Source organism: Syzygium oleosum, unplaced genomic scaffold (genome assembly GCF_021117445.2).
Source record: "Syzygium oleosum isolate NSW1041296 unplaced genomic scaffold, Sole_v2.1 Sole_v2.54, whole genome shotgun sequence".
Classification (NCBI taxonomy): domain Eukaryota; kingdom Viridiplantae; phylum Streptophyta; class Magnoliopsida; order Myrtales; family Myrtaceae; genus Syzygium; species Syzygium oleosum.
Genome location: NW_026607538.1, coordinates 748,651 through 776,064, shown reverse-complemented (window position 1 = coordinate 776,064; position 27,414 = coordinate 748,651). Strand labels below are relative to the sequence as shown.

Sequence of the window (27,414 nt, the reverse complement as noted above, 5' to 3'; positions counted from 1 at the left end):
GTTTGTTACATGAGACTAAGAAATTCCTTTCTAAGAACTTTGAAATGAAAGATATGGGAGAGGCATCATATGTGATTGGAATTGAAATATTCCGTGATAGATCACAAGGATTGTTAGGGTTGTCTCAAAAGGCATATATTAATAAAGTTCTAGAGAGATTCAAGATGGAAAAGTGCTCTGCAAGTGTTGTTCCAATTCAAAAAGGAGATAAATTGGGCCTTATGCAATGGCCTAATTCCCTAAAAAACCCGAAACTTTAGGTTTAGTCCCAAATTTATCCCAAACTTTTTTTATCTTAAAAAAAACCCTCAACTTTTATTATAATCCCAAATCTGCCCTCGTTAACGTTCAGCAAAAAATCACCGTTAAGTCTTCTTACATGGCAATTCCACGTCAGCACAAAATCCACATCACAAGCTGACATGGAATAACTCCAGAAAACATCAACGTTTTTGCTCTGGATATTTGGGGAAAATTAGGGCTTTCTTTGCTTCGTCTTCTTCAATTTGCTTTCAAATATCGACCAAAAGAAATTCGGACGCAAAGAGACAACACCGCTCAGTCGCTCCTGATCAGTTGCTCCCTCCATCAAGTTCGCTCTCTACGCCATGAAGCTAGAGCCGACTAGCGTCTCCGTCGCCCTCTCCATGGGTTAGCCTCTCTTTTGTTTCGCTTGAAGGAATCGATCGCAATTCGCACTCAAAGAGACAACACCGCTCTGTCGCTCCCTCCATCAGGTTTGCTCTTTACGCCACGAAGCCAGAGCCAACTAGCTTCTCCATCCCCCTCTCCATGGGTTAGCCTCTCTATCGTTTCACTCAAAGGAATTGATCACGAACGGGAGGGATTCCTCCATAAATCGACTGAGTCGTGGACTCCAAAGTACTTGATCTCTTCCTATACAGGCTCGTGCTTGGTCACTCGGTGGAGAGAGTGGCGGAAACTGCGATCAACCCTTGTGATAACCAGGTATTTGTTCTTCCGTTTCTTTTGCTCTTTTTTTCCCCTAAATTTAACTTTTATCGTTTTTGATGAAGTATGTGTGCATTAATCTTGATGTTTTCAATTTTTGCTATCCCTGTTACGTGTATGATTATAGGTAAAAGCTACATGTTTGGGGCTTGCTATTATTGTTTCCCTGATCTGTCTATTAGTTAGCACCTTTGTAAATGTGTTCGTTGTTTCCTAGTGGTCGTCATCTTTAAGCAGTGGAAATAACAAAAGATGTGCTCAAAGTCCTCAGGTTCTTGAACATAATTCAATCGCACAAGAATGTTGGTTGATTGTTGTGGTAGTCAATTGTTCTTATGATGTGAATTGTGTTGTTTACAATTCGCTTCAATCAGTGGAATGTGTTTGACATTGAAATTGCAGGTTGATCGTCATTTTGCTAGCAAGTTTTGCTCGTAAAAAATTGGAGTATTACTAGGTTGAATCAGAAGCAATGGTGAGTTCATTCAATTGTTGACTCTTTATGTTCGAATATTATTTTTAGTTATCAGTTAATGACTTTGTGTGTTTCTTTAGCAGAATGAAAGTGACAGTGATAATATTTCATTGGATTGGAGTGATAGAGAACCAAATATATCATATGATGAAGAGTCGATGACAAGTGAGATGATGAAAGAATTCGAAGAAGCAAGAATGGAGGAGGAGGAGGAGGAGGTAGATGATGGTCGAGCTTTAGTTGTAGGTTCCACCAATATACAAAGAGAGGAGGCTAATGATGATCGAGATTTAGTTTTATGTAAAGACGGGGTAGCAGATGAAGATGCGGATTCTGAAAATGAATCTCTAAGTGGACCTGATATCGATGATTTTGAAGAAACCCATGGCATATCACGCCTAGTGGTTAATAGGTATGATCCTATGTGTGACCATAATGAGGAAGTGTTTAGCCTAGGTATGAGATTTGAATCTCATGAACAGTTCAAGAATGCTGTGAGAAGGTATGCCGTAATTAATGGATTTGATATTTTTTGGCAAAAGAGTGAATATAAAAGAATGGAAGCGAGGTGTGTAAGAGGATGCGGTTGGAGATTGTACGGCGGTTGGATTCAAAATGAGTGTACAAAACCAGACATAGCTTATGCAGTGGGAGTTGTGAGCAGATATCTGGCTAATCTAGAAATAAAGTATCGAAAAGATGTAAAGTGGTTATTAAGAGCTCGCATGATAACTATTATATTTCTCTATTTTTCTATTTCTGGGAATAAGTTTATAACAGAAATCCATTAGGTAACCGAATTTCATTTTCCAATTTCTAGAACAAATTTTTAGTCCAACAATAGATTTGGAACATAAATGGGAAGTAAGAATTTTCTACTTTTCTATTTCTGGAACAAAAAGAGAAATAAAAACTCTGGAAAATTCCAAATAAGGACCCGAAGTGGGATTATTTTCTCAAAAAAAGGGTTCAGAGTGTACAATGTATCAAATAAGGGCCTGAAGTAATCAAATTTGTCTCAAATGAGGGCCCAGCGAGCACATGCATCGTACATGCCATTTTCTAAGCCATGTTGGGGGCATTTTCGTTAAGAGGCAACTTTTTTGTTTTCATTCTTTTTTTGTTTCTTTTTTTTTTCTTCATTTAGTGTTCACCTTCTTCCTTCTTGTTCTTCCTTCCTTCCACACTTGTCCAAAACCGAGCCCTAGAGCTTGATTTCGGTGGTGATTCAAAACCAGGCGACAATAATGGGAGAGTCGCTATGGCTCCTAGAAAGCACTCGCAATACCTTGCCGATGAAAACGAGCTGCTCCACTTTGACAAAACTACCGTGGCATGCCCGCTGGGCCGGTCGAGCCGTCCACATCAGAGTGGTGTCGCGTGTGCAAGATCATGGGGCATGGTTTCTCTATGAAGAAATTGAAGGGAGTTATTGGGTGTTCACATCTGCGGGAGTGGTCATCGATGATGACATAATAACAAATACAGATGAGCGATACCGTAAAGGGTTAAATTGCATTGATGGTGTTTTTCATTGATTAAGGATTCGCCGAACCTTTTTAGAAGAGGATTGAATTTCTCCGATTTTCTTAAAACTTTCAAATCTGGACACGTTCGAATACTCTGCATCAATAAACAAATAGATGAAAAGCACATCGGACAAATTCTTTTGTTGAAGCTTTAGAAAACTATGACACTTAATCATTTGATTCATTATCGTGAAGTCTTCCAATCTTGCTTGCAAAGCATCTTCCATGGCAGAAAAGTCCAGCTTGTACCGGTTTGTGACCAATAAAAAAATGAATCAATAGCTGATAGAAAAAGAAACACGGCATGGCCTAAACCATAAAAGCTTTTTCGATTACACAAAAAAACCCAGAAGATTGAGCGAGATCGGGCACCGAAAGCTACTCAGCGTTGGTACAGAAGGACGAAGAAGAACAAGACGCAAATGAACAAAGAAAAAAAATAAAAAAAAATTGCCCCAGGACGAAAATGCCCCCTTAAAAAGTGGCATGTGAGATGCATGTGCTTGCAAGGTCCTTATTTAAGACTAATTTGACACATTATGCACTTTGGACCCTTTTTTGAGAAACAGATTCCACTTCAGACCCTTATTTAGAATTTTCTCTAAAAACTTTTCTCATTGCTCGCCCTCATCTCTTGCTGCCCGCCGCTAGCTGGCCAACGCCAACCCCCCCCGGGAACTTGCTGCCACCGCCACCGCCACCGCCACCCCCCACAGTTACTTGCTGCTCGTTGCCCCTGCCGATCATCGCCCGCCACTGGCCTCTCGCCACCGCCAAACGCTGCTGCCAGACACCGCCCTCCCTCGCCGGCCGTCGATGAGTGGAAAAGAACGTAAGTGCAAGAAATTTTGTGTCGTTATCAAACGAATTTCTATTTTGGGAAGAGAGGTTTTGTGTTGTTATCAAACGCGTATCTCTGTTCATAAACTTGTCCAAGGAATAGAAATAGAAATGTATATTTCTAGCCAGAAATCTATTTTCTAGAATAGAATGGTTATCATTTATGCCCTAAGGTACTTAAGAGGCACTTCAAGTATAACGCTTTGTTTTATAAAAAAAAAAACAATGTAGCTTCACAAAACTTTGTCGATGCAAATCTTGATGGTGATTTGGATAGTAGGAAGAATGCATTGGTTATGTCTTTTACCGTAGATGATACTGCAATTAGTTGGATGTCTAGATTTGAGAAGTATATGTCCCTCTCAACCACTAAAGTAGAGTATGTTGTTGTATCTGAATTTTCTGAAGGAAATACGTAAGTAGTAGGATAATAGTATTCTTTTTTGTGATAGTCAGTATGCTATTTGTCTTGTAAAGAATCCGGTATTTCACTCAAGGAAGCATGATCATATTTGTCAACTGATAGGTGATGGTGATCATATATGTCAACTGATAGATGATGGGATTTTGTCATTGAAGAAGATCCTTGTTGAGAAGAATCCAGTAAATATGTTAACCAAAATGGTCACCGCTAAGAAATGAAGACTGTGCATTGCCTCAATTGACCTCCATGTTTAGTGATAAGGAGGCCGCAGGACTAGGACAATTTATATTACAAAAACAAGTGAAGACTATGAAATTCTATTGCTGTTTTGAAGATCAGTATTCAAGTGGGAGGTTAATGGAGTTGTGGAGTTTGATGGAGGAAATAAGTATTACAATAGAGAGGTTTTTTTTTGCTAATGATAGACACGTAATTTCCACGTTAATATAAAGAAAAAATTGCTGCTGCTAATGCCATACATATAATTGCCATCATAACTTTGTATACTCTAGCCTCTTACTATATATTGGGGTTTTATCTTTTGTAGTTGTAACTTGTAATTTTGAAAACTGATACTAATACTAATATGGAAGAAATTGCTTAGTGCCGCACCGTTATTTTTTTCTTTCTGATTTTGAAATGTAAAAGTTGGTGTGTTTTCTTCTTTATTTTTTCTCTTCAACCTTTTGCCCTCGTAACATGTGTTATTCGATGGACCTTCTTGATGAAAAGCTTGACTTATCACTTACATATGTTATTGTGTTTCACGTGTGTGGTACCATCATCAACTCATCAATTAATGATATCCCACCCACGAGTCTCTCTTTCTAGCAAAAAAAAAAAAAAAAAAAACCCACAAGTCTCTCTGTACACACAGAATTAAATATGCTATCTACTTGATGTTGACATATTGATATCTGTTAATGAAGGTTGACCCATAAAAAGTGCTGACTAGAAAAGCTAGATCTAAGAGACAAGGGCTCGGAAGACTCACACAGCCGATTCAGAACCAACCAATCATGTGTGATAGTCCGAATCTTCATTGCAACGAGGAACATTGGATCGTGGAAGAGCAAACCACAGAACAAAGCGACCAAGAATCATTACCTTTTGTTCACTATCGATTCATGAAACAAGAGAAGCTTGAAGAGGAGGAAGAAGAAGAAGATGAGCTTGCGCTTCAAACCCTCTTGTCCAGAGAAGAGCAAGCACATTACGAGCCGCTATTTCGCAGTTACCAAGATCATCTTCAAGAGGATTTGGCTCTCGACGGGGATCGTCGAGAGGCGATCAAGTGGATGAATCGAGTGTGTCGACGCTACGCATTTTCTTGCTTCACGGAGATCCTGTCGGTTGACTATTATGACCGGCTTCTCGCGAACATTCGGGTTGCGGAAATGAAACCATGGATGGTGCAGTTGGTGGCTGTTGCTTGTCTCTCTTTGGCTGCAAAAGTTAATGAGATCCATGTTCCAACTCTTTCAGCTCTTCAAGTAAGTTGAAGTCTTGTGATTTTTTTTTTAGCTTGTCGTTCTGCTTGCTTTAAAAATCAATTGTTTCAATCATTTGCATTCTAGAGAAGTAGATTGGGTGATGATAATGGAACACTATACTATTTCCACAGGTTGAGGGACCAAGCTACATGTTTGAGCCTAAGACAGTCCAAAGAATGGAACTCTTAGTGCTCTCTACGCTCGATTGGAGGATGAACCCGGTCACTCCATTTTCCTTCCTAAATCACATCATTGGAAGGCTTCACTTTCACACCAGCTCACAAATGGATCAATTCTTGACCTTGTTCGAGCTATACCTTCTCGCTCTCCTCTCCGATTCGAGGTTTCTCCATCACCGGCCTTCGGTGATTGCAGCAGTGGTGACTTGCCGTTCAATTGAGAAGATGCGATGTGAGGGCATTCAGATCGATTGCTACCGGAATGCTCTTCGCGATAGTCTCAAGTGGAGTGAGGCCGGGGGGACGTTCGAGGAGTGTTATGAGTTAGTAGGTGAATTGCAATTTAAAAGTGCCGATGTGAGTTGTCATTAGACAATAGAGGCGGAGAATTACAAGTTGCGTACAATATCAATTTCAAAATACGGTTTAAAAGTCATATGAATCGAGTTTGCGACGGGGCAAACGCCTATCAAAACAGGCCAAAGCGTTTGAAAGCGCTCTAGCTTCTGGGCATCATTTTTCATATTCAGTCGTACACCATTGTCTTTATGTTCTTGTAAACATTCTGATTGTTCCAATGATCACAAACTTGTGTTCATTTCGAATCGAGTGGAAACTTCTGAGTCATAATCCAGAGAAAGTTATTGAAAATTGAGCGCATTAGAGTTTTACACCAATTTTTTAGTCATTTTGCTTAATTGGCAATGTTGCGGCTCTTCTCTTTGTTAACATTCACGAGCACATTATACTATAGGAGAATAGGTAACACCTCAGTAACCAAAATGGGACAAAGATCTTGAAAGACATTTCAACTAGCAAAAGAAAGATCTCTTTAGTCTTTGCAATCGAACTCCATGCAAATGAAAATTCTAAAATTTCATTCAACGTATCCCACTTTCCTCGAAGAGTTTCTCCTTATCTTGGCATACATCATGCTCCAAAGATGAGCACCCTTTTCACTTCCCAATGATATAAAGTGAAGCAGCAATCTTCACTGTCAAATGGAAAAATACAAACCACTTTGTTGCATAATTCGAAGTTAGCTTTCTTCTACTTACCACTTATGTGAGAAGCATGGCTATTCTTAGGGGTGTGCAAAATGGACCGCTTAAACTAAGAATCACCTGCACCAGACTGAACCGGTCGATTTGGTCTAGTTCCCGAGAATTTGTGTTTGGGCTATCTGGTTCCTGATTCCAAGGGGGAACCGGACCGACTACAAATACCCTTTTTTTAATTTTTTTAAAAATATTAATAAAATGTGAACTAAACCCTAATTGAACTTCATTGACATAAATTCATTGACAAAAATAAGTAAATTGTGAACTGAACCCTAAGTGAACATCATTGACATAAATTCATTGACAAAAACTAGTAAAATGTGAACTAAACCCTAAGGTTGCATTTGATCGCCCGAATTGGATTGTGATAGGATAGGATAATGTGGGATTAGAAATCCTTGAAATATCCTGTGGATCGTAATAAATCATTTCTCATATTTGGTGCAATCCAAGATAGGATTCAAAATCTTTGAAAATCTTACTTGCTCACTAAGGTAATAATTTCCAAATCTAGGGAAGCATCTTCTTGACGTAATTTTGCACGACTGAGACTTGCACCATTTGGAGCAATCACCGTTTTGGTCAGAGCTCCTCCTCCTCCTCCTTCTCCATTGTCAGCATAGAGTCTCATATCTGAATACAGGACGGGATCGGACATCGAAGCAATGGCAAAATTAAGTGACCACCGTTTAGGACCAACATACAAGCGCCCAAAACTTCATGCGTTTTGGTTTTTTTTTTTCTTCTTTTTCAAAGACGACTTTTTGGGTTGACCCATCGATTTAGGGTCATTCATCAGTGATAGCCGATTCGGTTTGATAGTCATTGGAGGACAATCAGCTGAACGGTAATGACGATCAGCGTTGGTCATAGACGATGACGATTGCACGGCGGTTGAGAGTGATAGGTTATTGTGGCGGTGGTCCTTGCGTGGTAGCTGGTGAAGCCGGACTCCATCACTTCGTCATTGGAAGGAAATTGTTATGTTTTTTTTAATACTTTTTTATCCAATCCGAGTCTATCCCACCCCCTAGCCCGGATTTCTTATCCTGCATTTTATCTTGGTATATCTAAGTTTATCCGGTCTAGAAGACGTCGCCAAACACATGATAAAATATTCGGTTATCCTATCTAGACTCAAATTCAGACTACCAAACGTAGCCTAAATGACCAGTTTTATTGGACGGGACCGGACTGGTTCAGTTCCTGGTCCTAGGACCAACCAGTCTGGTCCCTAATTCTTAATTTTGGGAACCGGTCCTACCGGACCGGAGACTGATCACTCCTAGCTATTCTGTCCATAACACACACCTCTACCAAAAGTTCACCAATGTCTTGAATGTTGATTGAAGATTTCTGCAGCCGATCGACCACCGAAGCCTAAGGACTTAAATTTGTGCTATGTGCATTTATGCAAAACTACGTAGTGACAGAAATCTAGTTCATCTTCACATGAAAACTTTCTACCTTTTCTTAGTTAATAAACGGACCATTTTGACAAGGCAGTGCTTGTATGCATCAAATTAGCAATATGTGAATAGTATTCAAACCTTTGCAGCTGCAAAGGTTTGTTTCGTGTTGAAAGAGACCTGCGGCCTACAAGACATGCAAGCCTGGGTCAATACGAACGTAAAGAAGATGCTGAATCGAGGACCTGATGAAATAGTCCCGACCAAGAACTTCGGCCACAAAGAGACCTCTTCTCACGAAAAAGGCAACATGCTGGAGATCAACCTCCTCGTTGCGATGCTCATAGCCACGGTCACCTTTGCAGCTGCCTTCACGATGCCTGGCGGCTACAACAGCGACGGACCGGACTTAGGGATGGCCAGTCTCACCTCGGATCTGGCTTTCTAGGCATTTGTGATTTTCGATACTATGATGTTTGCCACCCTTATCGATCAAGATTTTTATTAGATCTATCCTCAGTGCAAAATTCGTTTTTTACACGCGGTGAACATGTAAAATTTATTTTTTTACACAGACAATTAATCTAATAATAATCCTATTAGTTAAATCACATATTTGCCACTGGATGAAAGGAGAGCATAGCCTCATTGGTTAATGGGGGGAGAGATCGTCATGCGAATGACGTTATAAATAACGCCCCCAAAATTTAAAAGACAAAGGGAAATGTCAGGTCACCACTTCCAAGAAAACAAACGATTTCTTCATTCCCGATCTATGTGATCCAAATGAATAATAATTGGCAGGGCCTTATTCATAGGAAAAAAACTAAAATTAAATATATAATGAGAGGGTTTTCGGACTACTTATTGTTCAATTAGTACATTTTGATTTTAATAATATTATAATTATATGAAAATTTATAAGTTTATTGTCCGATGATTTAACAAGTAATTAGTACTTAGCTCATTAATTAAATCTTCATTGGAAAAGGAGGCTTATGCTGCAACAAAAAGACAAATAGTCGACAGTACAATTTAATGTGGGACAATTTCCAGTGTCCGCCATTTATAATTATAATTTGGTTTGGTCCGCACTTTGTCTCCTCGGTCTTCTCCCTCTCTTCCCCAAGAAGATCTAACTTGTTAGGAATAATTTCGGCAGAAACCCTAACGCTTTGTGTGATCCGTTAACTCCTAAAACTAATGAAATTACACGATATTTATTATTATTATTGTTATTATTATTATAGTTTTCACACGACTTTTTTTTCGAAGGGGAAGGGTAGGAGTGCTGCCCCCTTTGTCCCCCAGCGTCGTTTGCCGACCTTGCTTCGCGGCAGTGGCGACCCTTGCGCCTGTGACGTGAGGGCCGGGCGAGTTTACGGAAAGATTAATTAGTTCGAAGGATAGCAACAAGTTCTAGGACTTAAATGACCCAAAAAAATGTTTTATAATAAAAGGGATCGACTGACGCAAGTTTCAAGTCTTTCATTATCAATTTTTCAATTTTTTATTACATAAATCTGTACATCCATGCGTACATATTGATACCTATATAATTCACTATCAACGATAACGCCCAAAAGTCCATGGTAACGAGTCTCCTTATAAAAATACTTTTTAAGTATAGATTTAAATCAGTACACCATTGATAATAGAACCGCTAATGGTCATGCTAACTTTTACGGGTGCTTGTTAATTATACATGTCAATTGAAGTGTATTGAAATTATAATTTTTTTTCCTATTTGATTGCTTGTGGATACACTAAGGACGTCTTAGAAATTTAAGGGTTCAACATTCCTAGGCAAAATTACCCAATTGATAATAAATCTATTGTATGGATATTAATTCAGCCTTGACCGGGCGATCAACTTCCTTTCCCACGGAAAATATTTTCCCTCCCATGGGCAATTTTGCCTTCAATTTTTGGGGAAAATGATTTCCTCTTTGTGAAAAGAGGAAATCATTTTCCTCAAAACAATGAAGGATTTGGGGGTGGGGAAGGAAAATGTTTTCCCACGGAAAACATTTTCCGCCCCGAACACCGGAAAACGCTGAAAATATTTTCCGGAAAAATATTTTTCCGCAAACGAACACAGCCTAAGGACGTCTTAGAAATTTAAGGGTTCAACATTCCTAGGCAAAATTACCCAATTGATAATAAATCTATTGTATGGATATTAATTCAGCCTTAAAATTTTTCAATTTTGCCAATTTAGATTTAAACCTTTATGCAAAATTCTAATATAGTTTTTCTAATCAATTTTTGCAGGAAATTACTGTCATAGTGGTCCAGTCATCGACATATGTCCTACAATGTATGAATTCTCGACATTGCATCTACATCTCTGAATTCTCGAGTAATTATATATATGTGTGCACAGATCGATGGACCATCTTGATAAGTGTGTGGTACCATCAACTCTTCAATTATGATATCCCAACCACAAAGTCTCTCATTCTACCGAAAAAAAACGACAAGTCTCTCTGTACACACATAATTACAAGATGTATTAATTATCTACTTCATGTTGACAAATTGATATATGTTAATGCAGGTTGACCCATAAAAAGTGCTGACTAGAAAAGCTAGATTTAAGAGACAAGGGCTCGAAAGACTCACACAGCCGAATCAGAACCAACCAATCATGCGTGATAGTCCGAATCTTCATTCCAGTGAGCAACATTGGTTCATGGAAGAGCAAACCAAAGAGCAAAGTGACCCAGATTCGTCACCGTCTCTGCACTACCGATTCATGAAACAGGAGAAGCTTCAAGAGGAAGAAGATGAGCTTGAGCTTCAAACCCTCTTGTCCAGAGAAGAGCAAGCACATTCCGAGAACCTATTTTGCAGTTACCGAGATCATCTTCAAGAGCACTCGGCTCTCGATGGGGCTCGTCGAGAGGCGATAAAGTGGATGCATCGAGTGTGTCGACGCTATGCTTTTTCTTGCTTCACGGAGATCCTGTCAGTCGACTATTACGACCGGTTTCTTGCGAACATTTGGGTTGTAGAGATGAAGCCATGGATGGTGCAGTTGGTGGCCGTTGCTTGTCTCTCTTTGGCTGCCAAAGTTAATGAGATCAATGTTCCAACTCTTTCAGCTCTTCAAGTAAGTTAAGATCTGGTGAATATTTTTTTGCTTGTCATCCTGCTTGCTTTAAAAAGTAATTATCTCAATTATTTGCATATAGAGAAGTAGATTCGGTGATGATAATAGAACACTAAACTATTTCCGCAGGTTGAGGGACCAAGCTATATGTTTGAGCCTAAGACGGTCCAAAGAATGGAACTTTTAGTGCTCTCTACGCTCGAGTGGAGGATGAACCCGGTCACTCCATTTTCCTTCCTAGATCACATCATTGGAAGGCTTCACTTTCACACCAGCTCACAAATGGATCAATTCTTGACCTTGTTCGAGCTATCCCTTCTCGTTCTCATCTCCGATTCGAGGTTTCTCCGTTACCGGCCTTCGGTGATCGCAGCAGTGGTGACTTGCTGTTTGATGGAGAAGATGCGATGCAAGGACAATCAGATTGGTTGCTGCCGGAATGCTCTTCGCGATAGTCTCAAGTGGAGTGAGGCCGGGCCAATGTTTGAGGAGTGTTATGAATTATTAGGTGAATTGCAATTTAAAAGTGCCTGTGCGATAGAGGCATAGAATTACAAATCGTGTACAACATAGATGTCAAAATAGGATTTAAAAGTCATTTGAATCGAGTCCTCGATAGGGGGCAAGCGTCTATTAAAACGGGCTTGGGCGGATGGCCAAAGCACTACAAAGCGCTCTTGCTTCTGGGCATTTTCCAGGCACCAGAACCTGGCCGGCAGCCCGGTCACTTCTTTGTCAGGCGCCGACCTGGTGGCCAGGTTCGTCAAAGCACTAGGCGGGCCATCATTTTGCATATTCAGTCATCCACCATTGTCTTTATGTTCTGGCAAACATTCTGATTGTTCCAATGATTACAAACTTGTGTTGATTCCAAATCGAATGGAAACTTCGAGTCATAATCAGCAGAAAGTTAATGAAATTTGAGCAATATTAGAGTTTGACACCACTTTTTAGTCATTTTGCTTAATTGGCAATGTTGCAACTCTTCTCTTAGTTAACATTCATGCGCACATTATTCTCTTTTCCTCCTTTCAACTTCTTCGTTATTTGATCACTTGGTCTGTAATTCTACAGGAGATATACAATTAAAAATATCTCTGTAGAAGATATAACCCAGTCCGAGATATCATCTCACATTAAAAAATACATTAGATTCTTTAAATACTACGAATTTAACCTGGATTTATATACTTTTTATTATTTTATTTTTTTTATAGAAAAGCTTGGCGATGCTCGAGAATATGGCTTGTGTCAATATATCTTAAAACTTAAACCACAAAACACTAATCTCATGTTATTTTCAAGAAGATAATTGAAATTAATATCCAAGAATGATTCCTTAATTGGTATATTATTTTGACTATAGTTCAAACTTAGGATAGGTTTCATTGTGAACTTATTTACGGTGATGGGTAGGTCATGGTGAGGGCTTCGCCTGCAACGACGATAGGCGTGGCGAGTCCAACAGCAGTGTGGACGGAGGGCGCAGATCAGCATTGCGGCTGATCAACCCACTAAGAAGAAGAAAGAGGGGAGGAGAGAAAGGAGACATCAAATTTTTATTATGATTTTTTTTGTTGTATGTTTATTGGTATGAATGAGAAGGTAAAAATCTTGCATATGAAAAACGTGACTTCAACTATTGCAATTCGGAGATTAATATGGACGAACATGGAAATTAACACCGTACAAGTGCTACGGAATCTTGACAAAGGGATGACTTTTTCTCAGCGAATTAATACCCCTCCTACCTCAACCGGCCCATAAATATAAGGTTAATATTATGAAGAATTCCAAATTGGTATACATATAATAAATTTGTCTCAAATTAAGTTTGGATAAATAAAAACTCCAAACTCGTATACCTGTGACTAGGGATGATCGATTCTCAAGCAATCTAGTTCCTACTCTGGAAGCGGGAACCGGAACACCTGGTCCTGGAACTGGATCGGATTGGAGCAACCAGTCCGGGTCTCAAGTGATTCAATGGAACTGATTGCATGTTTTTTCTTTTTGCGACGAAGCCGGCGCTAGAGGGAGAGAAAGAGAGAAGAGAGCCGCGTGTTCCCTACTTCCAGGCTGTCTCATGTCCCAAACTCCACCTAAAGCTCTTACAAGTGCTCTCTCTCTCTCTCTCTCTCTCTCTCTCTCTCTCTCTCTCTCTCTCTCTCTCTCTCTCTCTCTCTCTCTCTCTCTCTCTCTCTCTCTCTCGCATTTACTTTTACTTCCACACAAGTCTCGTCCCATGACTCAAGCGAGAGAGGGAAAGAGTGATTAGCCGATTAGGATTTGTGATTGTGAAAGAGGCGTGAGAGCCGAGAGGGAAGGGAGGGGCATGACCGCACGAGAGGGAAAGAGCGATTAGGTTTACAATCACTACTGTTCTATAAAAAATTTTAAGAAATAAAAAAATATAATTGGTCTGGTTTGGATAGGCGGTTCCACCTTGAAATTGGGAATCGGATCGAAAATCACCGGTTCCAATTTTGTGGAATCGGGAATCGGATCGCCACCTCGAGAACTATCCAGAACTGGCCAGTTCAGTCTGGTTCGAGTTGTCTGTCACTCACTCCTACTTGTGAGAAATTTACCCTAAACTAATTTTTGGATCACCAAAAATCCAAAACCGGTACACCGGTGACAAATCTGCCAAAAACTAATTTTTGAGTCACAAAAAATCCTAAAATGGTACACGCATGATACATTATCATTTGTTAGAATTTCCACATGAACTTCTCATGTCAGCTAAGTTATTGCCATGCTCAAGAAATTCACGGTAACATTTGATGAAGACTAACGGAAGGAAAATGTGTCACGTGTGTACCATTTTGTGGTCTTGACTTAATAATTAGTTTGGGATAAATTTGTCACAGGTATACCAGTTAGGATTAATACCATGAAATATCCCAAATTGTAACGTGGATGTAGAGGTCATTTACATACACAAATATATGTGTGGAAAATTATCCGATCAATCGTAAAACCAATTCTACGAATGCCAATTTAGTTCCAAATTTTCCAATTTTGTAAATTTAGTCCTAAACCTTCGCGTAAATTTCCAATGTAATCCTTCGATCAATTTTTGGCAGAAATCGCTCATGTGACGATTTGCCACATAGGATAGCTGGCAATGATTGGACCGCTACGTGAGCGATTTCAGTCGAAAATTGATCGAAATGACTACATTGAAATTTCGTGCAAAAATTTAGGACTGAATCGATATTCATATAATAAGTTCAGGACTAATTTAATTATTTTCCCCGTATATATCTATTTATTTATTTATACAAACACGCACGTACCCCGGCAAATCATAAATGGCCGCTTGTTTGTCCAGTACAAATGTACTACACCTATCCAAATTGTGTGAGGTGCGATAACAAGTTGCCTTCCTTTTCTAAATATCTATTTCCTTCAAGTGGTTTCCCCCTAACAAGTGGGAACAATTTTCATTTACGTTTCCCAATTAACGAAGGTTGTGAATTTAACGTATGTAGATAACTATAAACTATTTTCGACATATTAAATTAGCAGATAGATTTGTTGTAGCAAAATATCATAAATGAATGAAATATTACTGACATTTCAAAAGAAACACAATATAAGTCTTTGCAAACTATAAAAAAATTAGAACATAAAAAACATTTATTGTGCCTGGTATACAGAACTTTGAAGGATTAACTTAAAATTTATCTTACGAGCATGTGTAACATCATAAAAAAATGATAACAGTTAAATACTTATTACATCTTACAATGTAATAAGTTTTTAATGTTTGATAACGTTTCGTAAAAGAGAGTTGTAACTTAGAACTAGTTGTAACTTAATATTGAAGAGAAATTGATAAATAACTTAAACTAAATTTAGTATTTTTCCACAAAAGTTGGTAATTTTAGGATGTAATTAAGAATCGAGAAAAAAGGGTGTAATTAAGAAAAACAAATAAAAGTTGGTAAAAGATAAGAAACTACGGTAATTAAAAGAAAATGAACTTGATAAGTAACTCAAATGAGATTTGGAAACCAAAATTTAGTTGATTATTTAATTATAAAAAAGTTAGTAATTGACTCTGATTAAGATTGGTTATTTTAAAAAATATGGATATATTTAAGGTGTCGCTAAGAAATGAAAATAAGAACTTGCAAACAATAAGAAAAGTTGACAAATTAAAAGAAACAATAGTGTCCATAATTAACTCAAATGAGATCGGTGACTCAACACTTTTGGTAAAATCTAACAAAAGTTGGCAATTCATCCTAACTTAGGATGGTAATTTCATGTAGTACTTATTAAATTTGAAGCGCTAGTAAGTTAGTACCTAAATTGCTAATGTCCAAATTATTGGTAATTTCGTTAAAGTGTCGGTATTGCTCCAAAAATTGGCTAGTTCGTTGATATGGATAAATCACTTGAGTTTAATGTAGTATTAATGCTTCAGGAATAAAACCAATTTCACAAAGGTATTAATCATTATGGGATGAACTCCCTGCATAACTCTGTGAATGAGATTTAAGTGCCGATGACAAATCCAGCAAGCATGCACACGCAGAGAGAGAAATCAACCTGCGATGAAGGGGAAGGTGATCCAACCGGCTCGTTTTTTGCTCCGGGAACATGGGATCTCTGCTTCTACATCAAATTTCTCTATTTTTGAGTCGAAATTCGCCATTTTGACAGGTTTGATGACTGCAAGTTAATTTGGGAAATTTAGGCTATTTATATAGAGTTAAAGTGATGGATGGTAGTAGTGAGTCGTGAAGTGATGGAAACTGCTCTTATTGGGGAGAGCACTCCCAAAAGCATATTGTAAATCTGTACCGAAAATTACTGAAGATTCGTTTTAAGATATCAAGTCAATTATATATCAAGACATTATTGGAACCGAAAACATGAGACCATTAAAAACATGCACTTTCAAGGACAATTTGTGCATTGTAATTGATTTTACTCTCCATAATTCATAAAATGATTCTGAAAATGTATAATTTGATGACTCATCTCCCTATTGTTCCCTAATTGCATATTTTAACTCAAAAAGCTTAATTTTGAGAATGGCCCAGGTACTGGAATTAGGTGAAGGCATGTTTAGCATGAGTTCACATATTCAAGTTTGGACTTACATAACAAACTTACTTTCTTAGAGCCATATTGCATCTAAATAGCCTACAATTGCAAGCTTCGTTTCTTCTTCTAGCTTGACAGCATTAGGGTTAAGATGTAAACAGGATATGATTAGTCGCTTGCACGGCTGGTTAGAAAAGTCTATCTAGTTTCATTCCGACGACATTGTGAGTTATTGATGAAAAAACAATTATGTTATCGACGAAAAGTAAGAATTGCCTTCCATCGATGGCTCAATTAAGTTGAGAATTTACTGCTACCATATGAAATGCAACATTCCTTTCTGAAACATGCATGATATGTTGAATCGATCATTTATCGTTAAACAAGCCAACAATGCTAGTTTTGGTGGCATGTCCAAACCCTACATTGCGGGGACAGATAAACATTTGGAAGGACTGGAGAAAGGGGAAGGATAGGAAAAATATACTGTCATGTTTCGGTCGAGTGAGAGTAATGTTAACTTGAATAACTATGATTCTCAAAAAAACAACGCAATTTGGACATTTTGTTAGTCAAATATAAATCTGAAGCAATGTTGTACAATGCTAGAGATGATGCTACTGTTGAGATGTTCTCACACAAAAGCCTAATTCAAAACTGTACCGTACACGCGCTTGTGCCGGCAGTCATCTCTCTCTCTCTCGGGGCCGCAAACATCGAGCCACCAGCTATCTTCCTCTGGCCACCATCATCACATTGTTGCTCCAGTCATCGTAGTACCATTCGACCGCCCTTTGCCATCATCTCTCGCTCTCATGCGCACATGCCCAGGGGTTCCAAGGTTGAATACCTAAATCCATATTTGACAATGGCAATTGACCTTAAACGGCTCCTCTGTGTGTGTGTGTGTGAGAGAGAGAGAGAGAGAGAGAGAGAGAGAGAGAGAGTCAATGTGGGTAATTTGACTGATGTAATAAATTGATCATGGGTCATGTGTGTGAAGATCCGGCCACTAAACTCAAATATGGAAAATTACTCAAAGTCTAGCTATTTAGGCTATTTCCTACCTTTTTTTAAAAAACATTTTATTTTATTTCGAATTTTCAATTTTCAATTTTCAATTTTTTAAAAAATATTTTAATATTAAAAATAATAATATAATAAATAGTCGGATCCGGGTCGATGGACCCGGTCCGATTCGCTGGTCTGAGGTCCGGGTGGGGCCTGGAATTCGGACCGACTTTAGGCTCGGTCTGAATCAACTAAATTCAGCCCAAACAAAATTTGATTTAAAATGTATAACAGGCCCACAATGCTCTAAGCCCAAACACTATTCAGCCCACACGCTCAGAGCCCATGCTACACAAAATCTCATTTCTATATTTTCTTTTTCTCTTTTGCTTTTCTTTTTTAATCATTTTTTCTTTGGTCTTCTTCTCTGGGACGTCTTCTTCACCGAGAGCACCTCCATCACCAAAGTTTCACCGAGGCCCCACGATGAGACTTCTTCACTTCCGGCCACCGGCGCCTACCGCCAACACTGACGACCACCACCAACCGCACACCTTCGCCGGCCGTCACCACTCCGTCGGCCACCACTCCGACCAACACCGAACACATTCCGGCGACGTTAATGTCACCGAAAACACACATTTAAACAAATACCCTTCCGGCAAATCAGGACATATATTCACACTAAAGATAGGGAACTCCGACCTGTTTCGATGTTCTGGCCTTCATTTGGGCATTTCGTCAATCAGTTGGCACTCATGGCCAAAAATAGGGAACTCCGACCTGTTTCGAGGTTCCGGCCTTTTTCGATGACCCATACTTACCTTCGACGATGACATGTGGACTACGAGAAGGACCGGTATGCGCTGAGGTTGGCGCGAAATGATCGGCACGAGTCTTAGTCGACCCGTGAAACAAAACAGGGGATAACGGTGGAAAGAAGGGGACGGAGAAAAACTCACCGATCGGGGCCGCTTCTGGGGGGTTGTCGGTCGGTCTGCGGGCAACGTCGAGGCTGGCTACTTCCCTTTGCGACTTTCATATATTCAAAGCTTACGCTTCTTCACCCTTTATTTCCCTTAAAGTCTCTCTAAATCTATCTGTTTCACTTTCTCTTTCTCTGCTATGTTTCTTTCTTTCTGACTGTGGCCGCCTCGTTCTCTCCTCTTCTCCGGTCTTTTATGGTCGACGACCACTTGCTTCTGCTCCATTAATTCGCCATGGAATGACCTGCACCGGCCTACTCTGCATCTTTGACTTTTGTAGCTGTCTTAGGCCGGTGCAGGGAGGCAAGCTTTGTTTCTCTGCATCTCGATTTCCATGGCAATAGGGAGGGGAAGACGAGAGAAGGGGAGGGGCTGGGCTGGGCGCGGGCAATGGGAATGGCCGTGGGCCGTGCGCGGGCAAAGGGAATGGCTGTGGCCGTCGGTCGCGCGCGAGGGAGAGAGAGAGAGAGATGGGCTATGCACGCATATGAGGGGAAGAGGAAGAGGGGGTCGGGTCGGGCCGGCCCTGGCTCAGCCCGATTTGATTTTTTTTTTATTTTTTAATTAAAAGAAGAAAAAATACATTTTAATAATGTAAAATGTACCTAATGTCTATATGCAATGTAATTGAATAAAGAGTTAATACCACGAAAAACCCTAAACTGGTACACTTGTGACACATTTACCCCAAACTATTTTTTTGACTATAAAAAACCCCAAACTGGTACACCTGTGATAATTTTACCCTGAACTATTTTTTTGACCATCAAAAACCCCAAACTGGTACATCTGTGATAATTTTACCCTGAACTTACCACAAAAAATCTCAAACTGATACATATGTGACAATTTCACCATGAATTAAAATTTTAATATTATTTTTTTATTTTTTCGAATTTTTATTTATTTTTTATTCTTTTCTTTTCTTTTCTTTTTTTTTTCATCTTCAAACTCTAGCCGGTCGCCGGTCCGGCGACCGGCCAGAGGCGGAAGCCCCTCGTCGGCGTTGGGCGAGGGCTGTCCTCGCCGGATCCGGCGAGGGCGACCCTCGCTGGCGTCGGGCGAGGGCTGCCCTCGCCGGATCTGGCGAGGGCGACCCTCGCCTGTGTCGGGCGAGGGCCGTCTTCGCCCACCCGGGTATGGGCGACCCTCGCCGACTCAGGGCGAGGCGGCCCTCGCCCGATGCGGCGAGGGTCGCCCTCGCCGTATCGAGCGAGGGCGGCCCTCGCCCGACGCCGATCTACGGCGAGGGCGACCCTCGCCAACGTCGGGTGAGGGCCGCCCTCGCCCGAGTCGGGCGAGGGTCGCCCTTGCCCCGGGCAAGGGAGGACGGCCCTCGCCCAACGTAGGCAAGGGTCACCCTCGCTAGATCCGGCGAGGGCGCCGACGCGGCTCCGCCCCTATACCGGCGAGGGTTGCCCTCGCCGGATCGGGCGAGGGCTGCCCTTGCCGGATCGGGCGAGGGCGGCCCTCGCCCGACGCCGGCGAGGGCCGCCCTTGCCGGCTTCCGCCCCCCGGTGACCGGCCAGAGGTTGAAGGTGAAGGAAAAAAAAAGAAACGAAAAGAAAAGAAAAAAGAAAAAATTCAAAAAAATAATGTTAAAAATTAGTTCGGGGTAAAATTGTCACATGTATACCAGTTTAGGGTTTTTTGTGGTATATTTGGGGTAAAATTGTCACAGGTGTACCAGTTTGGGGTTTTTTATGGTCAAAAAAATAGTTTTGGGTAAATGTGTCACAAGTGTACCAGTTTAGGATTTTTCGTGGTATTAACCCTTGAATAAAAATATTTTTGTTTTAGGAATCAAAAATTTAATTCCTAATTTTGTGCAATTAATTGGGCAATTAAAAATAGGTGTTAACAGCTTTGCACAGGTTGTGCTTCGGTGATCAGTGCATAAGCATCCCAACTCACTTGGTCTGCTCCCTCGCTTGTCATCTCCACTAGATCAATTCGATCTGTTTCCAACACGATCTTCAGTTCACTTTTTGCTTCAAAGTGTTTTAGGGTTTCAAACACAGTAGCCGCCTCTGCCTAGATCACCGACAAGACTCTTACCGATCGAGCAAACCCACCTATCAAGATACCCTGGCTGTCTCAGCATACACACGCAATGGCCTCTTCCCCTATTTATGCAACAAAAGACCCATTGATGTTAATTTTAATCACCATGGGGGGAGGAGGGGTCCCGATCGGAGGTAATTCTTTTTGTAATTGCAGTTTTCCATTCGTTTTCTCTGATAATTTAGTGAAGTTTTTCTCCGCGGCAATAGTTGAGGTCACGATATGTTGGGGATTTAACTTCTGAGCTCTGAACACCAAGTCGTCCTAAGATTTCCAGATCTGTCATAATAATAAAGAAAGGAGATTGAAGGATATGGAGGCATGTTTAAAATTCAGAATCCACTCCTCTATTCGAGTTACGGAGTAACTATCGACTTTAGTATTTACTGATGGGTTGTTCCATATTTTCTGAGTCTCGAGGCATAAAAGAAAAAGATGCTCGATGAATTCTGGATGCTATTGACATATCAAGTAAGTGGTTGAGGTATTATCCGTTTCCGAACCAGATTCTCCTTAGTTGCTAGGGCATTTTGATAAACTTGCCAAGGAAAAAAAATTTGATTTTGGGTTATAAGTTTGCCTTCCAAAGTCTATTCCATAATTCTCTAGGGGTTTGGTATGACGTTGATGCTCGATTCTGATTCGGTGTTTCTTTTTATGCTTTGAGGTTGTTATACACACTCTTCACTATGAACTGCCCTGTTTTGATTGGTGTCCACATCAATATGTCCTCTAGAAGTTGGGGGTTAATGAGAATGGCTAAAATTTCCTGATTTGTTTCATAGTCAAACAACTCTCTCACCCTATTTTCATTCAATTTGGCTTCCTCCCTGACCATTAGTTCGGATACACGAGTTGGATCCTCTCTGTTCGCACAAACCTCTCGGCAACCACTGATCTTCTCTTATGTTAATTTTCCAACCATCCGTCGAATCACCTGACTAATGATATTACAGCCTAAAAGTCATCTTGAATAGTGCACAATCATAGCAAGAAAAAGTGGGAATAATGAAAAACTCTCTTACTACTACTACTGAAATCATTTTTGGTTGGTGAAACGGGGTAATTAAGTGAATAACAAATAAAATTAGGTAGTCCCTTCCCTCCACATCAGCGAAGTTTCAGGCCACTCAGAAATTGACATGTGGTGCCACGTTAGCAGATGGGTACCCTTAAAAGGATCCAAAAATTCACTTTCTCTCTCTAATTTTCAAATTTTGGGTCTGTCTACCTTGTCCTCGATCTTTGTGAATGCAGCACCATCTTTGACCTCATCGCCCGCTGCCCTCCCTCCAAGCCCGAGAGCTGCCACTTCGTCAAACACCTCCTCGCCACTGTCATGGACGACCACCGCCTCCGCGTCGTCCATTGCGACATGAAGCGCGACAACGTCCTGCTCGACTTGCGCAACAACCCGAAGCTCGCTGACTTCGGGTTGGTGATCTGGCTTGGCGGCGAGGTTAGGGCAACGGCGAAGTGTAATATTTGGGCCCATAAAAACCCAGCCATGTCTCTTAAAAGCCCAAGCCCAACCAATTTATTTCTGCTTCAACAAATGAAGCGCTGAAGCCAGCAGAATGAATGAAGAAAGCGGGAGAAGACGCGCAACCGTGAAGAAGGAAAGAGGGAAAGAAGAGAGGAGAGAGAAATTGACACACGTAGCTGACCCGGACACTCCAACTAGCCGAATCAATTATGAATCGCAATGTCTGGTAAGTATTCGAGCCAATTGTTCATCTAATCGAAGTAATTTTGGAAGTTAGGGCTCATATTTCGGAATTATGTGTTATTCGAGCGGTGAAATCCGATTTTTGAGTCGTCGAGCTATGAATATATATAGAATTGATAGTTTAGGGTATTGCAGGGCTATGAGATTTTATGGAACCCGATTTGGACTTACTATTTGCCGGATATGAATTTTTGAAGTTGCGCGCGTGGTGAACAGTGAGCGATCAGCGGCTTTTAGGCCGATTTTCGTCGGTTTTTTGCTCGATTTTGGGTCGGCCAAGTTGGGGTTCTTGTAGTTCTTTGAGTGGGCTTTCTTTTGACTATAGGCTCGCTTGGAAAGGGGTTCGGTGGAGAGAGTTATGGCGCGATCAAGTTTCGCGTTCAAGCTTCGCGTTGCGGACGACTTTGGATAATCGCTTTGGACAAGCGATTTGTGGACGCCTTTGACTTGTTTTGTTAGCGATTAAGCATCATTTAGCCGTTTCGTAGTTATCGTAGTATTTTACTTGGTTTTGATGTCGATTCACGTTTAATTGTTAGGATTACAGAATCGTTGGTTTGAGTGAGCGTCGTTGTTTAGTTTTGGGGCATTCCCAGGTGAGTGGTACTATTTCTTCCATGAATTTACAAACTCATATTTTGAAAATGGTAGAATTTTAATATAGTATGAGTTATTAAGAGCATGTTTCTTGCATAAATTGGATCGAACTTTTACTACCTTTTAGTTGATTGAAAAAGGATTGAGAATGTTTTACGAAGTGGTCTAAAATGACCAATTGTGAATGTTTTGGTTAAATGTTTAGGGAAAGGAATTTCCAAAAGTAGTTCGTATTGATGACGAAATATTTTATGAAATGCATTTTAATTGATAAATGGAATTGTGAAAGGTTACGTGATTCGGTTTGTAAAACCGGTTTATGAAATAACTTTATGGTGTTGATTGTGCGTTATTGGAGAAATGTTTTGGTTGATATGGCTCATATCGCTATGACGAGAATCCATTGAGGGGGGAGTATGCAAGCTGTCAAGACGTCTTTCTGGGCCGAACCGCCGATTATATAGGTGGTAGACCTAGCCAAGGGGGGTAAACTTGGTCGCCTTTGTCACGGCGTTAAACGTGACCACAGTTTGATGATGTGCATAAGATTAGTCGATGGAATGAACCATCGATGTGAGATTGATGAGATTAATCAATGGAATAGACCATTGATGATTGTTTGTTATTGTTGAGTAAGTTTTGATGATTGATTTTGTACGTATAGATTTTTATTGGAAAGTTATCATATATTTTCGATATTTTACTTATTTCGTATATTGAATTTGAGATGAGAAGTTATGATATCGTTTTATAACGATGCATAGTGAATATTCGATCCGCTTGGAAGAAATGTGTTACTCACTGAGCTGTGATTGCTCACCTCATTCTTTCCAATCTTTTTCAGGTTCTTCAGCTATTGATGAGTAGTATGAGAGCGATATCCAAGAGGACTTTTGGGAGTTGGCTTCTGGGTAGTTTGAGACTGTGTCTTTCGGGTGAAAGAACGGTCGTGTCATCCCCTCTTTTGCTAGGAATCGGGGTGTGACACGAAGGGCGTGGGTGGGACGCAGTACTACATCGCGTCGAAGTTGCTGCTTGTGAGGGAATCGCCATCCAACAAAGAAAGAAATCAAAATGCCCATAAAAATATATCCCTTTTAATTCCACAAGCATTTGAAATTCCACAAAAAACACTCAGATTTTTCTTCCAATTTAGAACCGGAACAAGAAAACCCCAATGGGAAGAAACTCAAAATGACTCCTTCCTTAAATCCACAAGGAAAAAAAAAAAACAAATCCAATTTACAGTCGAGCAAGCCCAGCATGAGGTCGGGGTGGTTGGTTGCGGGGGCTTCATGGGCATGGCTATTGACAAAGGCGGTGGTATAAATGAAAAAAGGAAGAAGAAGAGAGTGAAATGTGTCGTGACCTCTTTTACGACGCGGTCGGGAAAAAGATAGGTTTGGGGATATCGCCCAAAAGGCGGGCCGACAGCCCTTGATTAGGTACAGGCTCTCCCAAGCCCTTACCTCTCATGACATTATTTTCATTTTAAATTTCAATTTAGCCTAAAAGATTCGATGTAAGATGAGAGTCGCCACCAGCCTATTGGAGCTGGATAGAAACCAAGTGAGTTGCGGGATGATACTTCACTTCTTATGCATCCGAAGATCTAGGATTGAAGATTTGATTACATTAGTTATTCGATTAATGCCCTTTCAATACCCTAACTTGATTATACAATCTTTTTACCAATTATGGGTCCTAAAATTCTCGTCCACTAAGTGTCCATGCAATGTTTTTGTGTTTATTATAATCTCAACGTGTGGCCTAACCATTCAACTAAGCTAAAAGGAACATGATCCCCGTAAGCACGCACACCAAGCACGATAATTAAAACTGGTAAGTAAAGTGCGGAAAGTAAACCCAATAAGATGTCGGGCAAAGAATAATACATGACCATATTGTTATGCCCCGGGACAAGACCCCTGTAAGTGAAGTGGAGATTTAAACATGCATGAAATTACACTAAATAATTCTAATCTACGCAAAATGAGTTATTTACAAAAATGATTATTATAATCCTTAAAACATAAAATAGGAAAAAATTAGGAAAGTGACTTTGGACAATTAGGTACGTTAAAAGAAATCATTTTTCCCCATATTTAATACTATCCTGCATTTTTTTATTTATTTTGGAAAATTTTCAGAGTTTTCATTTTTAAATAATTAAAAAAAGTTTTTGGAAAATAATTTTAATTCATTAAACCAGACTATGCTTGATTCACAAGAACATGGATCAACTCAGAACATGAATATCACAATAACCAAGCTCGAATTAACCTTTTCAAGATTGAAACTTGGTTCGAGCATTTTGTCGAACAATTAGTGCGCATCACACTTCCCCCACCAGTTACATCGAGCTATGTTCATGGCTTTCAATCTCGACCTATAGACGATATTAAGCAGCAACAAAGCATTATGATTACACTAAAACATGCAGAAAACAAGATTAACAAGAAAAATCATCCTAAAAACACACTAACATGATCAGAATCAGCCTCACAGTCACAGGTCTGACCTTCTTTTAAGAAATCTGGGTTTGAACCCAGGTTAGACAAACAGGTTGCCTGCCCAGATTCAAGCCCCGACATTTATCACATGCGAGAAATACATGAAAACATACTGGATCCAAATGAAATTACATAACATGGAATTTCAATTGCAACAAACATCATGGAGAACGATCAATTACACACATCTAAGCAACCTCTCCAAGTAGCCTACATGCATGGTCCACACTGGCCAGCCATGAACCAGTGTGGACCAAGTTAGTTTTTGGTTCAAGTTCTAAGCACACTTAGGGCTCACACAGAGATTTAACGACCAAACCAAGCTGACCTAAGCATCATTTGTAATCCCATATAACATTCATTTGTCTGACGAAGACAGAATACATGTAAAGCAGCATATCGAGTCAAACATGCAAGATACCTGAAACTGGTTCAACACTTCCAACAAAAATTCCAGCCTCAGAAATAAGTTTTCTAAGTATGGTTTTTCTCAAGATTTTACGCGGTCAAAACATGGTAAAATTGGAACAAAAATACATCTAAGATCCTTACCTTTCTTCCTAGTTGCTGCGTGAAGTAGCTCTTGGCCGAGGAAGCCAAGAGATGGTCATCTGAAGGTGCCTGGAAGTTGGCCCCTTCTCAATCAGGAAAATGGGATCTGCAAAGAAGAAAACTGACAACAGAGGTTTTTGTTAGCCTCCAATACCAGGCTCCAAGACCCTTCTTGTCATATCCTTTGAGACCTAATCCAACTATATGTATTCTAGTTTAATTCCCAAGCCACAATTTTCCTTAGATGTCTCTCGTTTTTCTAAAAAAAACTCACTTTCTTCAGTGACCATTTGATTTCAACACCCAACAAAATTTATAAGCTGCCAATCCTACCTACCAGTAACACGATTTTCGAGAGGCTTTTTGAGTGCCTTCCCGACCTCCATTTGGGACGTCCAACCTATGGTTGGAAAGATATTTGAGTGTAATTTCACTCTCTAGTTGAAGGTTTTGGCTAGTTTTGGCTGAAAGTTTGTGAAAATTTTGTTTTCTCACAAATGGTCAGTGTGAAATTTCTGGGTTGAGGTTGTTTTATGAGTTGCTTGAGGGGGTGTTTGTTGGGGACGACCGTGAGCTCCCCTAGTTGCCTCTTGTCTCGACCCTTTTATGCCTTAATAAAGCATGCTCATAGAGCTTATCCATTGAACAAAGCCAGGTTTTGGTTGGTCCTTCTAATTGAGCTGCTTTTACCAATTCTCTCCCTTTAGCCAAAATTTTGGAATTTTTGCAGCTGTTGAGGGAGTTGCTTTGGCTGCGACTTTCATACTACTTTAACAGCTTATACCTGGCCAATTTGTGTCCGTTTGCACATCTAATTATTGTCCTTCACTGCAGCCAGAGATGGTGCTAATTGGGCTGCTGAACAGGATACGGTGGAGCCAAGAAGTTGCTTGCTTAGGACACGAATGACAACATTTCTTTTCTTATTTTTTTTCTGGCTAGAAATTAAAAAATCCATATATTTTTCCCGGACAAGGTTTTAAGCAAAAAGTAGCGTTTGATAACGACATAAAATTTTTATTCCCGCCGGCCGGTGAGCGGCGGCAAACGGCTAGAGAGCGGCGGTGGTGACGGGCAAGTGGCTGCGGTGGCGGATGGCCGACGAGCGGCTGTGGCGGCGAGCGATGGACGACCAGCGAGCAGCTACGATGGCGGTGAACGGCCGGCGAGTGGCGAGGGTCGGCGGGTGAGTGGCGAGGGTTGGCGGGCGAGCGGCGATGGCAGACAGCTGGCGAGTGGCAGCGATGGGCGATAGCGGGTGACCGGCGAGTGGCAGCGGTGGTGGCGGACAGCCGGCGGGTGGCAGACAGCTGGCAAGCGGCAGTGGGTGACAGCGGATGGTCAGCGGCTAGCGACGAATGGTCGGCGGTGGGCGGTAAGGATGAGCAATAAAAGAAAGTT

The 27,414-nt window shown here is 40.5% G+C and overlaps 2 protein-coding genes and 2 long non-coding RNA genes across 5 annotated transcripts; 3 read left to right on the top strand and 1 right to left on the bottom strand.

Moving 5' to 3' along the window:
- Positions 1-630: 630 nt before the first annotated feature.
- LOC130136911 (uncharacterized) lies at positions 631-2,048 on the top strand. The gene is made up of 3 exons (XR_008815604.1): positions 631-969; positions 1,375-1,447; positions 1,531-2,048. It is a non-coding gene; the product is annotated as an uncharacterized LOC130136911 (long non-coding RNA).
- Positions 2,049-5,228: 3,180 nt separating this feature from the next.
- LOC115686421 (cyclin-D3-3-like) lies at positions 5,229-6,543 on the top strand. Its single transcript, XM_030611705.2, has 2 exons — positions 5,229-5,733; positions 5,865-6,543. Exons 1-2 carry the CDS (start codon positions 5,260-5,262, stop codon positions 6,282-6,284), a joined length of 894 nt encoding a protein of 297 aa, XP_030467565.1. The 5' UTR covers positions 5,229-5,259; the 3' UTR covers positions 6,285-6,543.
- Positions 6,544-10,978: 4,435 nt separating this feature from the next.
- LOC115686371 (cyclin-D3-1-like) lies at positions 10,979-12,321 on the top strand. Its single transcript, XM_030611639.2, has 2 exons — positions 10,979-11,497; positions 11,627-12,321. The coding sequence occupies exons 1-2, from the start codon at positions 11,033-11,035 to the stop codon at positions 12,044-12,046; spliced, it is 885 nt and encodes a 294-aa protein (XP_030467499.2). The 5' UTR covers positions 10,979-11,032; the 3' UTR covers positions 12,047-12,321.
- Positions 12,322-24,725: 12,404 nt separating this feature from the next.
- On the bottom strand, positions 24,726-26,342 carry LOC130136908 (uncharacterized). 2 transcript variants are annotated; one of them, XR_008815600.1, is made up of 3 exons: positions 26,014-26,300; positions 25,232-25,337; positions 24,726-24,876 (listed from the first exon to the last, which is right to left on the bottom strand). It is a non-coding gene; the product is annotated as an uncharacterized LOC130136908 (long non-coding RNA). The 2 variants fall into 2 exon arrangements; XR_008815599.1 differs by having other exon boundaries at positions 24,805-25,337; positions 26,014-26,342.
- Positions 26,343-27,414: the final 1,072 nt, after the last annotated feature.

Excerpts from the sequence above, each read along its gene's own strand:
- LOC115686421 (XM_030611705.2), top strand. The coding sequence starts at position 5,260 with ATGTGTGATAGTCCGAATCTTCATTGCAACGAGGAACATTGGATCGTG. Across the intron at positions 5,734-5,864 it reads CAACTCTTTCAGCTCTTCAA|GTTGAGGGACCAAGCTACAT; the intron begins GTAAGTTGAAGT and ends CTATTTCCACAG.
- LOC115686371 (XM_030611639.2), top strand. The coding sequence starts at position 11,033 with ATGCGTGATAGTCCGAATCTTCATTCCAGTGAGCAACATTGGTTCATG. Across the intron at positions 11,498-11,626 it reads CAACTCTTTCAGCTCTTCAA|GTTGAGGGACCAAGCTATAT; the intron begins GTAAGTTAAGAT and ends CTATTTCCGCAG.